At 34.8% G+C, this 13713-nt stretch overlaps 1 protein-coding gene across 3 annotated transcripts in view; it reads left to right on the forward strand.

Annotated features, from left to right (window-relative positions):
- Positions 1–13713, forward strand: part of LOC106869515 (sarcolemmal membrane-associated protein) — a 52273-nt gene that overhangs the window by 10140 nt on the left and 28420 nt on the right. For 2 of the 3 annotated variants that reach the window (XM_052973182.1, XM_014915283.2), the window contains exons 9-15: positions 960–1022; positions 1581–1622; positions 3100–3162; positions 3938–4000; positions 8507–8572; positions 10423–10485; positions 13346–13516. In XM_052973182.1, coding sequence (XP_052829142.1) covers positions 960–1022; positions 1581–1622; positions 3100–3162; positions 3938–4000; positions 8507–8572; positions 10423–10485; positions 13346–13516 — 531 coding nt within the window. The remainder of the gene's footprint in view (positions 1–959; positions 1023–1580; positions 1623–3099; positions 3163–3937; positions 4001–8506; positions 8573–10422; positions 10486–13345; positions 13517–13713) is intronic. The other variant, XM_052973183.1, reaches the window with a different exon arrangement.

Consider the following 13713-nt stretch of genomic DNA (forward strand, 5'->3'; position numbering starts at 1 on the left):
CGTAGCTGGACGGGACGCCAGTCCATCGCAGAGTTACTCAAGAAACAGGAAGGAAGAGTGAGAGAAAGTTGTGGTGAAAGAGTACAACAGGGGTCGTCACCAACCTCTGCTGGAGCCTTGTGGAGCTTAGGTGTTTTCACTCAATAAACACTCACAACACCCGGTCTGGGAATTGAAACCACAATCCTCTGACCGTGAGTCCGCTGTCCTAACCACTGGGCCATTGCGCTTCCTATCTAGCAGACCCTGTACTTAATAATATCGATTGTAATGCTTTTCAATAAAAACAGCATAGAATTATCCATTTTCTCATAAAACTGTTTTTATATTTAAATAAAATAAGTTTAAGGGAATGGTCAGTTTTACATCTTAAAAGCTGAGGTTCCTTTCGGAGGCTAACGATGCTCAAGATTTGAACCGATGTTGAACTTCTACATGTGCATCTTACATTAGAGTACTGCACACATATCTACAATAAAGTACCTGCTTCTCTCTCTCTCTCTTTCACTCTCTGCCTAGAGCCTATAGTACTCTATATTAACTTTAGTCAATAAGAGAGATTCCACAGTAGATTGTGATACGAAGGAGATTTGTTTACTGTGCTATTTGTAGCAGATCAACACTGTCCAACACCTTGGAACTTCTGTACCAAAGCTCCACCACTGGATGCAGTTTAAAGATGTACCCAGAATACATTCTACATGCACCAGTTCATTATTTTGCCCATTGTATTCATACTGTTTCTGATTATGAACTGTGATTGGTGGTATGTATATACATACATACATACACACACACACACACACACACACACACACACACACACACACACACAGAGAGAGGCCGTCTCGTGTTGACTCAGATAAAATGTGGTGGTAATTTAAAATGATTCATTACAAGAATGGTTTGAATATAAGTTTATATTTCTGAATTATATAAAATTATTTTTCTCACTTCAGGTGAACAAAATGTTGAAATTATTCCAATCAGTAAAATGGATCAAGAATCTGAAGACTTACAAGGTAGAATTATTGCTTTCACAAATTGATTAATAAAACCAATTAAACGGATACATTCCTATGTTGACATATACAGTGGGCCCTCCTGTTGTAAACAACACATGAGGGTTGCACATCTTCTTGCTGAACAACCTGCACAAATTCTATTATAGTGATCAGATGTTTGTGCAGTACATTAACTCTCTCCCTTGTTCAAATCGACATTACCTGTACAGGTACATGGTGTGCCACCCATCAAATGTTGAAGTGATTGTAGAGGAGCATAAATGGAAGTGTTTTGTTCAAGAGCATAACACACCACTCTGTCCGGGAATCAAAACCCTGAACTTGCTCATCTAAGGCTAATGACATCAAGGATGATTCCATGATGATGGTGATGATGACAACAATGTCAGCTATGACAATAACTAAAATAAAATAAAAATTGCTTAAGAAAAACCAAATACCTGCTGATGACTCTGCAGCTATATATTTTTTTCTCTTTTTACATTTTTATGTTTTTGTATTGTGTGTAATTTTTTTATATTTTTACACCAAATTTTTATTTTCCTTCTGATTCAGAAAAATTACAAGAAAAACAACAACTAATTGTTAATTATAAAGGTAAATAAATATTTCCTGTTTTTAATTTTCTCTGCTAATTCTTTACGGGAAAACAGTTGATCGAATCTAGCATATTTGTGACACTCGCTTGATTAATTTGGAAGGGACAGAAAGCTGTTTACCTCCAGCAAGGTTCGAATTGGAATACAAGAGATTATAACTTGTCTGATGCTTCTTTGATTTGGCTATCCAACACCGTTAATTTAAATTAAACAGATAGAGAATGTTATGTGATATGTGAAATAACATTCTCTGTCTGTCTGTCTCTCACGCATGGGTTTACTAGTTTCCATAGACCAAATTTACTTGCAAGGTATTGTTTGAACTAAGACTGTAGAAGTCACATGACCAAGGTGCCATGCAGTAGGTATTGTTAGTCTACATTACCCAATAAGGAGTATTTTGTGCCAGTGGACATGATCTTGGGCTATCTCCTTGATTTCAGACCAACAGAGACCAATTACTCTCACTTCATCTTCCATACATCCTTTCCAGGTCTGTTTAGGTCCTCCTACTTTCCCCTTTCCTTCAGGCTGCCAGGATAACACTTGTCTTGCAATGCTGCTTGCAGGTCTCCATAGAGTGTCACTGATCCAGCCCCATTTCCTAAAATCACATACTCATGTCTGTATCTATGCACAACTGTGGTTGCTGCTGTTTTTTTAGTAATGGTGATCATCATCATTATTTAACGTCCACTTTTCCATGCTTGCATGGGTCTTGTAGAATTTCTTGAGGTAGATATTCTGCAGTCAGATGTCCTTCCTGTCTCCAGTCCTTGACCTGTTTCCAACCAAGGGAATATTTCCCATGACCTGTCATGTTTTTCATGGATGACTGGAAATGAATGACATGCTCACTTACAACCACCATTGATATCTAAACATGGGTGCATACACACACACACACACACACTCACAATGTCTGTCTACCAAATTCACTCACAAGGCACTGATTAGCTTAAGGCTATAGTAGAAGACACTTGACCAAGGTGCTATGTAGTAACACTGAACCCAAAGCCATGTGGTTGGGAAGTAAGCTTCTCAACCACACAGCCATGCCTGGCAGATAATAAAATCGGCTTTGAAACATTTAGTAACATTTTGTTAAGTTCTCAGTTTAAATCTTTGAGAACATTTTCTTTTGTCCTTTTGTGGTATATAAAACTGTGGTTAAATATAATTGAATTTACCCTTCACAAAATTATTGGCTCTTTGCCTGTACCAAAAATCATTATGAACAAAATAACCGCACCACTGTCATCACCACCACCATCGTCTTGTTACAGAAGACTGGGTCCCTGCAATCATTTATGCTGTATACTTATGGATATAATACTGTCTGTTAATTTTTTTTGTTTCAATAAAGCTAGGTATAGTAATATAATAAGGTGTAATTATATTGTAGTTAAAATTCAATTTTTTTTTTTTTTTTTTAATGATTTTTCTGAAGTTTTTCTTTATTTCTTGTTCTGTAGCCAAAATTGAAGAGCTTGAATCTCAAGTGAAAAGTAGCCAACAGGAAGTAGATAAAATTCAATGTAAGTAGAACGTAATCAAAGTATTCTATTGATTCTTTTACAGGCATTCTTGTGGTTCGCACGAGTAGGGGTTGGTGAATTTTATACTAGGGATGTAAAAAGAAAATTTATATATACTTTTAAAGTCAAATTTAGCTTTGAAATAAGCTGTTTTATTCATTTGTAACTTTTTATCTGTGATAATATGTAAGTAGAGTGTATATTATTGATCAAAACAGTGTTTAACTCCAGCTCATGCCTTATTGAACCAATATTTCATTCGTGGGCATTCTAGCCATGACCATCCCATTGATTTTTTTTGATTTTTTTTTTTGCCCATACATATTGTATCTAACACTATTATGATAGTGTATAGTATCTTCCTGTCTTCAAAACTGGGCTGTGATTTGAGGGATATATATTTCTGGGGGCTGCTATTTCTAGAAAATTGAGTGACCACCTACAAGTTGCATTGTTGGCTCATGAACAAAAATGCTTATTGAGGTGGCGGCAATATATAACATATAGTTGGTTTAGGTTGATGAAGTAAGTTTTGAATCAATTATCTATTTTATATAAATTTTATTCCATTTATTTTGTTAGTCTGAAAATGTATCTTTGATTTTTTTTTTTTTCTAGTTTCTAATTGTTTTCATACTAGACTGCTTTTTACGGATTCTGTATATTTAGTATTCTCTCACCCTCTCTCTCTTTCTCTCGTACATTTATTTCATACAATTGATATATCTCTCTGGCTATTGATATTATATTTTATTCATTTTCCATTTGTCTTCAGCTGAACTAGACCAAGCTACCAGGGATTCTAACAAATACATATTAGAAATTGCTGCCTTAGAAAGTAAGTTTAAAATTCTCTTTGATATTCTATCAGACATGTTGTGAATTATTTCTTCAAATGATAGAATTCTAGAAGTATGTTGTTGCGTAACAAATATCACTGCACATCTCACTTGATTTCTGCACAAATTTCATTTCAAATATGTTTTTTTTTTCCTAGTTCATATTCATATTTAATTTCTAAAATCTTTTTTTTTTTTTTAAGTGTTTCACGGGTTTTTAATGACGTGTCCATAATTATCTACTAAGCATTTCTCCTACATTTTATTTTATACTAAAGTTAATTTTATTCAAAAGCAACTTTTTTGCTATCTTTATTTGATGGCTTGCTTAGTTTTTTTTTCCTTCTCCTTATGTGGCTATTGTCTTTAATACTACACAAAACTTCAAATATATATGCTGCAAAGAAAACAAAATAAAAATAAGAAAATTAACATAGGCTGACTAATGTTTTGGAGTGAAATATATTCACAACTGTGGAGTAGTTGTGTATGAGTATGTGTGCATATAACATGATTGATATATATATATATATATATATATATATATTTGGTATTTTTTGCTAAGCATTGAAGAGGTGATTTAACATAGATTATATAATGTCTCAATAAGCAATTATGTGATCCTTGCAAGAATTTGCCAAAATACGTGTGTTTTATTATACATGTTTTCTGTATTTTATTGTGAGAGAGAACTTAGAAAGATGTGTAAATTGGTGCATCAAACAAGAATACTGTGCTGAATTATGTTAAGAATACCTTTGTTATTGAAGTCATTATAATTGATCAAAATTCTTTGGATATGGTGTTCCAGCATGGCCATACTCTAAAAAAAAAAACTGAAATAAAAGAATAAAGAACAAACAGCTTTGACAGAATTAATATAAAGCTATTAGTATTTAGTTACTGTAGTAACTTAGTATAGAAGATGAATGTAATCTTGTTTTATTACTGATAGTTACTGGATGCTGAACTAAATTTTACATATCTCTTTCTGTGTCTGGTAGTATTGGTGCCTTCATATTCCACTTGACCATTTGTCGGTCAATGTTTGCTGGAATAACATGGGTGGGGATGGAATTCTAGTACATGGCTGTGCTAAGAGGAGAGTTTTGGTGATTTAGACATTGGGAGAGTAACAGAAGAGATGAGATAAGTGGAGATTGAGTCAAGTGTACTTAGATGGCAAGTGGCTATAGCTTGGTAGTTTAGATGACCTGTGTCTGTTGTAGTAGAGATAGAAAAGGCCAAAGAGAGGAAACGGTATGCCTGTGATCTAGTGGTTTAAATGTGTTGGTGAGTGGATCATTATTAGTCATTTGAAGGGTCTTTCTTTATTTATTAAATTTTTTTTTTTTTGGTGAAGGCGGATGCAATCATAAATATCTGTGGTGGTGGAGTGATACCACCACCACCACCACCACCACCACCACCATCACTGTCCTTTAGATTTTAGAAATCATCAACAATATCATTTTTCAACACTTGTTTTTCTACGCTTGATTGAATTAGTTGGAGATTTTTTGAGGTAGATTTTCTATGGTCGGATGCCATTCCTGTTACCAGCCTCACCCATTTCCCATCGAGGTGATATTTCCCCATGATCAGACATGTCCCTTCATGTCTGATTATGAAATATTGGAAGTGACACTGCCTGTTTGACAGTAACAATCATTTACAACTATCACATGATGTTGAGACAGAGACATAACTTCCCCCGACACACACACACACAACAAGTTTCTTTCGGTTTCTGTATGCCATATCCACTCACATAGCTTTTATCAGCCTATTGACTACAATAGAAGACACATGCCCAAGGTGCCCAATCATGGGACTGAACCCATAACCATGTGATTGGAAACCATACAAAAAAAAAAAGCGTTAATGTGTTAGCAAGTTTTTGTTGGAATAATTCCTCTTATCATTGGATAGTTTAAAATCCAGATCCATTTGGCTGCTAGTCTGAACTTCTGGCCCGTGTGATTGGTAGTCCAAACATTCAAAGCCAACAGAAGGCATTGTGCCATATGGAATGTTGATGGGGAAATATAATAGTTTTAATGCTTCATTGTTGACTTTAGAATGCTATCCTTCATCTAAAGTGCTGATATGATAATGGCAATGAATTTTTAGAGTGGATGAGCTTCAAGTTGTAGCATTTAGAAAGTATTTCCTGATTGGCTGCACTTAGGGGCGGCTGTTGATAAGTTAATACTTATTAGCTATAGAACCAGTGTTTTCTTGGATGTAATCATCCCTTTAAGAGGTTAATGTATTCTCTAATTAACTTATCATCATCATCATCATCGTCGTCGTTTAACGTCCACTTTCCATGCTAGCATGGGTTGGACGATTTGACTGAGGACTGGTGAAACCAGATGGCTACACCTGGCTCCAATCTGATTTGGCAGAGTTTCTACAGCTGGATGCCCTTCCTAATGCCAACCACTCACAGAAAATTGTGTGTGTGTGTGTTTGTCTATGTTTGTCCCCCTCCACCGCTTGACAACCAGTGTCGATGTGTTTACGTTCCCGTAACTTAGCGGTTCGGCAAAGAGACCGCTAGATTAAGTTACACATAGCAGTTCAAACAAAAGATATGCTGGACATATTGGTTGGGCAACTTTTTGTAGATTCAAGGAGACCCAATATTTTGAGTGTGATGGAACGGATCACAAATTATAAATTTAGAAGTTCTCTCCCTTATTTTCTTTCACCATTTCTTCACTGCATAACTTCTCTGTAAAGGGAAGCAACTGGTTAATTTCAGAGCGGTCATTTATCTTTTCACTGTTAAGATATTTCCTCGTTCGGGCAACATCATCTCAAACGTCTAAATCATATTGAAACACTTGAAATGTGCAGATTTTATCTTGAATTTTCACGCTGATGTAATAATGGCACACTCAGCAGCTTATCGTTGTTGTTGTTGTTGTTGTCGTCACTGCTAGATAAATTATTTGATGTCTTTATTTAACAACATACTGCAAACCTTTATTTATCTATCTATTGCTTCACTCTATCAAAATCTAGTTTCTGTCTATATTTCAATATTCTCACTTTGACATTGTTATTTAATCTTGCCTATGTATGTATATGTGCGCACACACACACACACATCATTGTTGTCTAACGTTCACTTTTCCATGCTTATACTGGGTAGATGGAATTTGTTGAGGCAGACTCTTCCTGGCGCCAGCCCGCGAATGTTTATAAGCGAAGTAAATCCCATCCCCCAATCCATGGCCAAACCTGTTTCTGTAGACGATCAGAAATGAAGGACATTATTTGTGTGATGGTAACACTCATTTTTGTGGAGGTGCATGGCTCAGTGGTTAGGGTGTCGGCATCATGATCATAAGATTGTGGTTTCGATTCCTGGACTGGGCGATGCGCTGTGTTCTTGAGCAAAACACTTCATTTCACGTTGCTCCAGTCCATTCAGCTGGCAAAAATGAGTAACACTGCGATGTACTGGCGTCCCGTCTAGCTGGGGAACACATATGCCATTGAAACCGGGAAACCAGGCCCATGAGCCTGGCTAGGTTTTAAAAGGGTGCACTTATTATTTTTTTAACACTCATTTTTAGAAACTATCATATAATGTCAAGTCAAGTGGTCACTAACACGTACACATAAATTTATTATTTTACAAGAATGTTCTTGCCAGTAACTTTGAAGTTTTGGCAGTCCAAAAAATGGCTTAGCTGGACAAAACTTTGCTAACAACACTCTTTGTTTAAAAATATAATGCTTTTGTACTCTACAGAAGTTTAGAGTAACGTATCGGATTAATATAAAATTATTTCTATTATCATTGAGCATAAAAACAGACATTAAATATACACAGCCTTGGTTTTATCTCATTACGAAAAGTAAATCCTTATATATATATATATATGTATATATGTATATGTATGTATATTGGTGTAAATGGTTTTTATGGCACCGGGTTTTATGATCCTGTAAATAATAAATATGGTATTTATATAAGCCTAAAGCTTATAGTGATCACCGTGCAATGACTAAGAAAATTAGTCTAATAATGAGGCATATAAATCTTTGACAGAAAAAAAAGTAGGCTTTCCTATCCATGTGGGACTCTAACCCACATCCTTTTGTTAATGTGACTCAGTGTGTTACCATATATATATATATATATATACATATATATATATGTATATATATATTTTTATATGCACATGATGGTCTTTTATTTTCCATCTACTAAATCACTCACAAGGCTTTGGCTGGTCTGGGCTATAGTAGAAGGCACTTGACCATGGTGCCATACAGTGGGATTCTACCCAAAACTATGGGATCTGGAAGCAAATTCTTACCTATACACACACAAACAAATAAGCTCTGTTAAATGTTGCATGATTGTTATTTGTTGTCAGTATTGCATTCCATTTTTCTTTTTTTTTTTTCCCCTCCCCTTTATTTCTCTGCTTGAAGTATTGTTGTTTCTGCACTAAATGGTACGTCTTTATTTGTTCATGCAGAAAAATTACTACAATCTGATTTATATATAAACGAAATGATGGATTCTACGATGGATAATTTAAAACGTAAGTTTTTCCAATGCTGCTTGTGTCCTGCATAACATCCTTGCTTTCTATTCTCTTTATGCATGGCTCGGTGCTGTTTCAACTGCAACACATATAAACATTCATACTTTATACTCTTTCTCATGTTTTCAGACTTATGTTATTTGATTGGGATATTCCAAGACATTTTATTAGTATGTTTTAATATTTTGAGTTGAATAAAATGTAGAAATAAGCAAAAACAGATTCTTTGAACTACATACTTATTTTCAGACAGTAGGACAATTTTGGGAAGTATTTGGGTGCTGTTTCTGACAGGTTAAGTGACCATGTAGAGGCCCTGAATTGTGTTGATATAGACATGCTGTTAAAGTGTGCTGCAGCTGAAGGAAAACTTGTTTTTGAGACAAAGAAAAAAAGACAAAACAAACCATGCTTGACAATTGGATTGTTAATTAATTGATTCAGAAGTCAAGATCTTAAATCACTAGGGAATGTTTGTTTTATCTACAGGTCATCCCTGACTGAGCAAACCAATGTTGAAAGACATTGATATTCTTCCTCTGGCCAACGTATTTCTACTGCCCACCACACAAAATATATAGAACCATATTATTATCATATTTGTTGTTCTACTGTTAATTTAGTTGAGTGTAATTCAGTAGAGATTTAGCTGTTATTTCTGGTTAGTAAAGTGACCATATAAAGGTTCCATTTAACCAGCACCTTTTCTTTATACTCCCTTGACCTTACATACCCATTATTTGCTTCATTCTAGTTTCTAAAATAGTTTCTGATCTTATGGTTAAATTAGGTGAAAGCATGTTTTTAGAAATAAACCAAATGTGATTTACTTGCGCCAATGCCAACATGGAAGACGAAAATATAGAAATGTAATTTGAAAAATATTTGACAGAAATCTAAACTAAGTTCCATTTTAGAAATTGGCACAGCTATTCTAATAGGATTCTATTAATTTGAGAAGTAATGTTTATCACCATTTCTTCATGGCAGTTCCATAGGAGCTGACATTACTGCCATTTTCAACCCTAGAAGGAGGCCTCTTCTAAGTTGCTTATTGATCAAAGGTGTTCCAGTAATGACCATCCAGTATTCTATTTTGAAAGAGTATGTCATGGACTGCATTATCTAATGTTGTCTTTCCATTTTTTTTTTTCCAAAGATATTAGACTGCAACTTGAAGAAGATTTGACTTCTATTTCTTGCAGGTCCAAGTAACTACATAGAACAGTGGCACTCAACCATTTTTTGCTTATGGACCCCCTTTGTTTCTTATTTTACTCTATTGGACCTTAATAGCCATTCAATATATTTTTTTAAAAATCCTACTTTACTTTTATAATTAAATATTATTAGGAATTGTATAAAAAGAAAAAATTTGTGCTATTGCAGATAATGTTTTAACAAAATCTTATATGGACTCCCAAGCACCATATGGACCCTGGTTGAGAACCACTGATGTAGAAGTTCCTTTGTAGACCTAATTCTAAACTAATTACAGCTGATTCTTAGCTAATTACTAAGACAAAACCCTATTCAGCTGTTCCTCTCTCTGTTTACCTAATTGAGAAGATGAAAGAAAATTAAACTAAATTGCTGCATTTTTCAGGATACTATTTTCATCATCATCATCGTTTAACGTCTGCTTTCCTTGCTAGCATGTGTCGGACGATTTGACTGAGGACTGGTGAAACCGGATGGCTACACCAGGCTCCAATCTGATTTACCAAAGATATTAAGCATCAGGGCTTTTGTCTTTTATTTTATTTTTTTTATTATTGTTGTTTTCAAGAAGATCAATTTAGCGATATATTATTGAGCATTGTTTTCTTTTCTTCTCTGTTTTACAGTGCAGTTGAAAGAAGCTCACCGGCAGACTGAGTGCAGCAGTGATTTGAACACACATTTAGAAGGTAAGTAAAGAGATGGAAAATTGACTGCTTTTAGCTTGTCAGGAAGGCCTTTCTCTTTGGTGAATGGAAAGTGAAAGAAGCCCATTGCATATATATATATGTGTGTGTGTGTATGTTTGTGTATCTTTGTCCTTGGCATTGCATGGTTGTTGTCCTCCAATATTCTGTGAAAGCATGTCTGATCTTGGGGGAAATATTAAAATTACTTTGCTTGGGACAGGAAGAGTATCCAGTTGTAGGAAATCTGCTTTAAACTCTGTCTGATCCAAGCCAACTTAGGAAAATTGACATTATAATGATTACATGAAGAAAGGGATGAAAGCCACTACTAGGTTAAATATAAAATGTATTTATTCAGTGATCTGGTTTTAATAAATGCTGATAGTGAAATGAATTTCTTCTTAATAGCAAATTGTTAATTATAAATAATACAAAAACTATTATGTTATGAATGGGAAACCTTATATTGTTGTTGTTGTTGTTGGTATTCAGCCCTAGGTCAGTCCTGATGAAATTAGACTAATGATTGTTTTGATACCAACATGTCTCAGCCTACTTCAAGTTCTGTGATAAAAATCCTGTAGTTTTAAAACATCTGTACTTAAATTAACCCAACTACAATAATATATAAGCTTTTTTTATGGTCCAAATGTCAGCTTAATCAGAATATTAGATATCTGATTTAATCCCTCCAAATTCTTGATGTTTTCAAAATTGAAATACGGGGACAGTATGTTTCATTAGGAATATGGTTACATCTTCCAGCTGCAGCTACCCAGTCTTGCTTTGAGTGTGCCTGGGCCTACATTACCCAATGTCATTTTTATATTTGAAGCAGAAATAGAATACAGTTGCATCCTATGGGTTCTGTGACTTTTTGGAAAATTGTATAATGAATTACATGCCAAAATGTTTGAGAACCACTGAGCTGTTTTCCTTGGCCTAGAGTGTGGCTAATCTAGGTTTCCCTACACTACTATAATAGAATGGAAATTAAAATGGTTTGGCTAAGGTATTGGACTACATGTTTATGAGGTTTAAGTTCATATCTACAGTTGTTCCTTCATTGTGCTTTGTAGAGTATTGCCCCAATAACTCTTGTCCAGCTTTTTGCCAGCATGGGAAACAATGATGAATCATTAATTTTTCATTCACTAATTCCTTTGATTCCAATTGGAGCACTGGGCCCCCATCAAGAGCTCTCCATGTTTCGATCTTGGACAATGGATTGCAGTTGTCTCCAGGTGTAGCTGCCTTCCAGTGCTTCAGTTTTTGTGGACCTTCTCCAGGTTGTTTTTGGTCTTTTATGCTTCCCTCTCCCTTGGGTTTCCATCAGAGGAAGGCTTGTAATATTGGAAATGGGGTCTCTGTCGGGTGTGTCACAGCCAACTTTATTTTCTCCTCTTGAACTGGGTTTCAATAGATTGCTGGTTTGCCTGTTCTCTACAAGGCCTTGTTTGTGAATCTGTCTTGCCATCTCACCCAAAGGATGTTGCGGAGACCTCTATTTACAAACATCTGGAACTTGAATGATGATTATATATGTATATATGCACAGCATAGCCATGTGATGAAGAAATTCCCTTTGCAACCATATAGTTTCGGGTTCAATCCACTGTAGACAGTTTGGGCAAGTGTCTTCTACTATAACATTGGGCCATCCAAAGCCTTGTAAGTGAATTTGTTAGATATAAACTGAAAGTTGTAGTTTGTATATATAATGTAAATATGTGTGTTTAGTGCTTCCTTGCCTTGCTGTCATGTGATAGTTGTAAATGAGTGTCACTGTTGTACAAGTGGTGGTGTTCTTTTCCAGTCTTCTGTGAACACATTTCCAGCCAGGTGAGAGTTGGCAACAGAAAGGTCACCGTGTTGTAGAAAATCTCCCTCAACAAATTCCGTTTGACCCCTGCAAGCATGGAGAAATGAATGTCAAAAATCTATTTTAAATATTATTAGTGACAGAAACGGTATTCTGTATATCTTACTTAACAAGCTTATACTGTAGAAAGCCAGAAAATGTCCTTTATGAGATGCTTTCTTGAGCTAAACACTGTAGTTTTCTGCAGTATATCCACATGAAGTAAGATGTATGAATACTTTAAAACTGTAGATAAACTAACCATTTTAAAATAGTCGATTTACTAACCATTTTAAAATAGTCTGTTTACTAACCATTTTAAAATAGTCTGTTTACTAACCATTTTAAAATAATCTGTTTACTAACCATTTTAAAATAGTCTTATTTACTAACCATTTTAAACTTCTCTATTTCCTAACCATTTTAAAATAGTCTATTTCCTAACCATTTTAAAATAGTCTATTTACTAACCATTTTAAAATACTCTTTACTGACCGTTTTAAAACAGCCGATTTACTGACCGTTTTAAAACAGCCGATTAACTGACCATTTCAAAACAGCCGATTAACTGACCATTTCAAAATAGCCGATTAACTGACCATTTCAAAACAGCCGATTAACTGACCATTTCAAAACAGCCGATTAACTGACCATTTCAAAACGGCCGATTAACTGACCATTTCAAAACGGCCGATTAACTGACCATTTCAAAACGGCCAATTAACTGACCATTTCAAAACGGCCAATTAACTGATCATTTCAAAACAGCCGATTAACTGACCATTTTAAAACAGCCGATTTTACTAAGCGCTTAAAAATAGTTGATTAACTGACTGTTTAAAAATATAAAAATAGTTGATTAACTGGCCGTTTAAAAATTTGTAGATTAACTAACAATTTTAAAACTAGATTAACTAACAATCTTAAAACTGTAGATTTTAGACAATAAACTTGTATTTTGTTAGTTTTGGCACAGAAGTTTAACTTTTTATTTCTCAGCTGAAATTGAAGAATTAGAATCTGAATGGACTTTACAACAGTCTGAGAAAATTGACCATGATGATGAGAAATATGAACCAGTTGACAGTTTAACTCTTACTTCTCCTTATCAAATTTCCAATCATCTTGATTCTGAAAGGCCTCATCTAATTGATGTCGAAAAATTAAAAGGTTTGCTTCTTATGTTTATTTTTTTTTTTTTTTGGTGTCAGAAAGAAAGGGGTTAAACTTCTCTTACTTTCCTGACACTGTATCTTAGATTTTAACATAGGACAAAACGAGAATAATCAGAGATAAGAAGGATAGGCAGTGAAATGGGTAAATTACTGGTGATATGAAACAGCAGGTATTTTTTGTGCTGTTAGTAA

This window comes from Octopus bimaculoides, chromosome 15, assembly GCF_001194135.2.
Source record: "Octopus bimaculoides isolate UCB-OBI-ISO-001 chromosome 15, ASM119413v2, whole genome shotgun sequence".
NCBI lineage: Eukaryota > Metazoa > Mollusca > Cephalopoda > Octopoda > Octopodidae > Octopus > Octopus bimaculoides.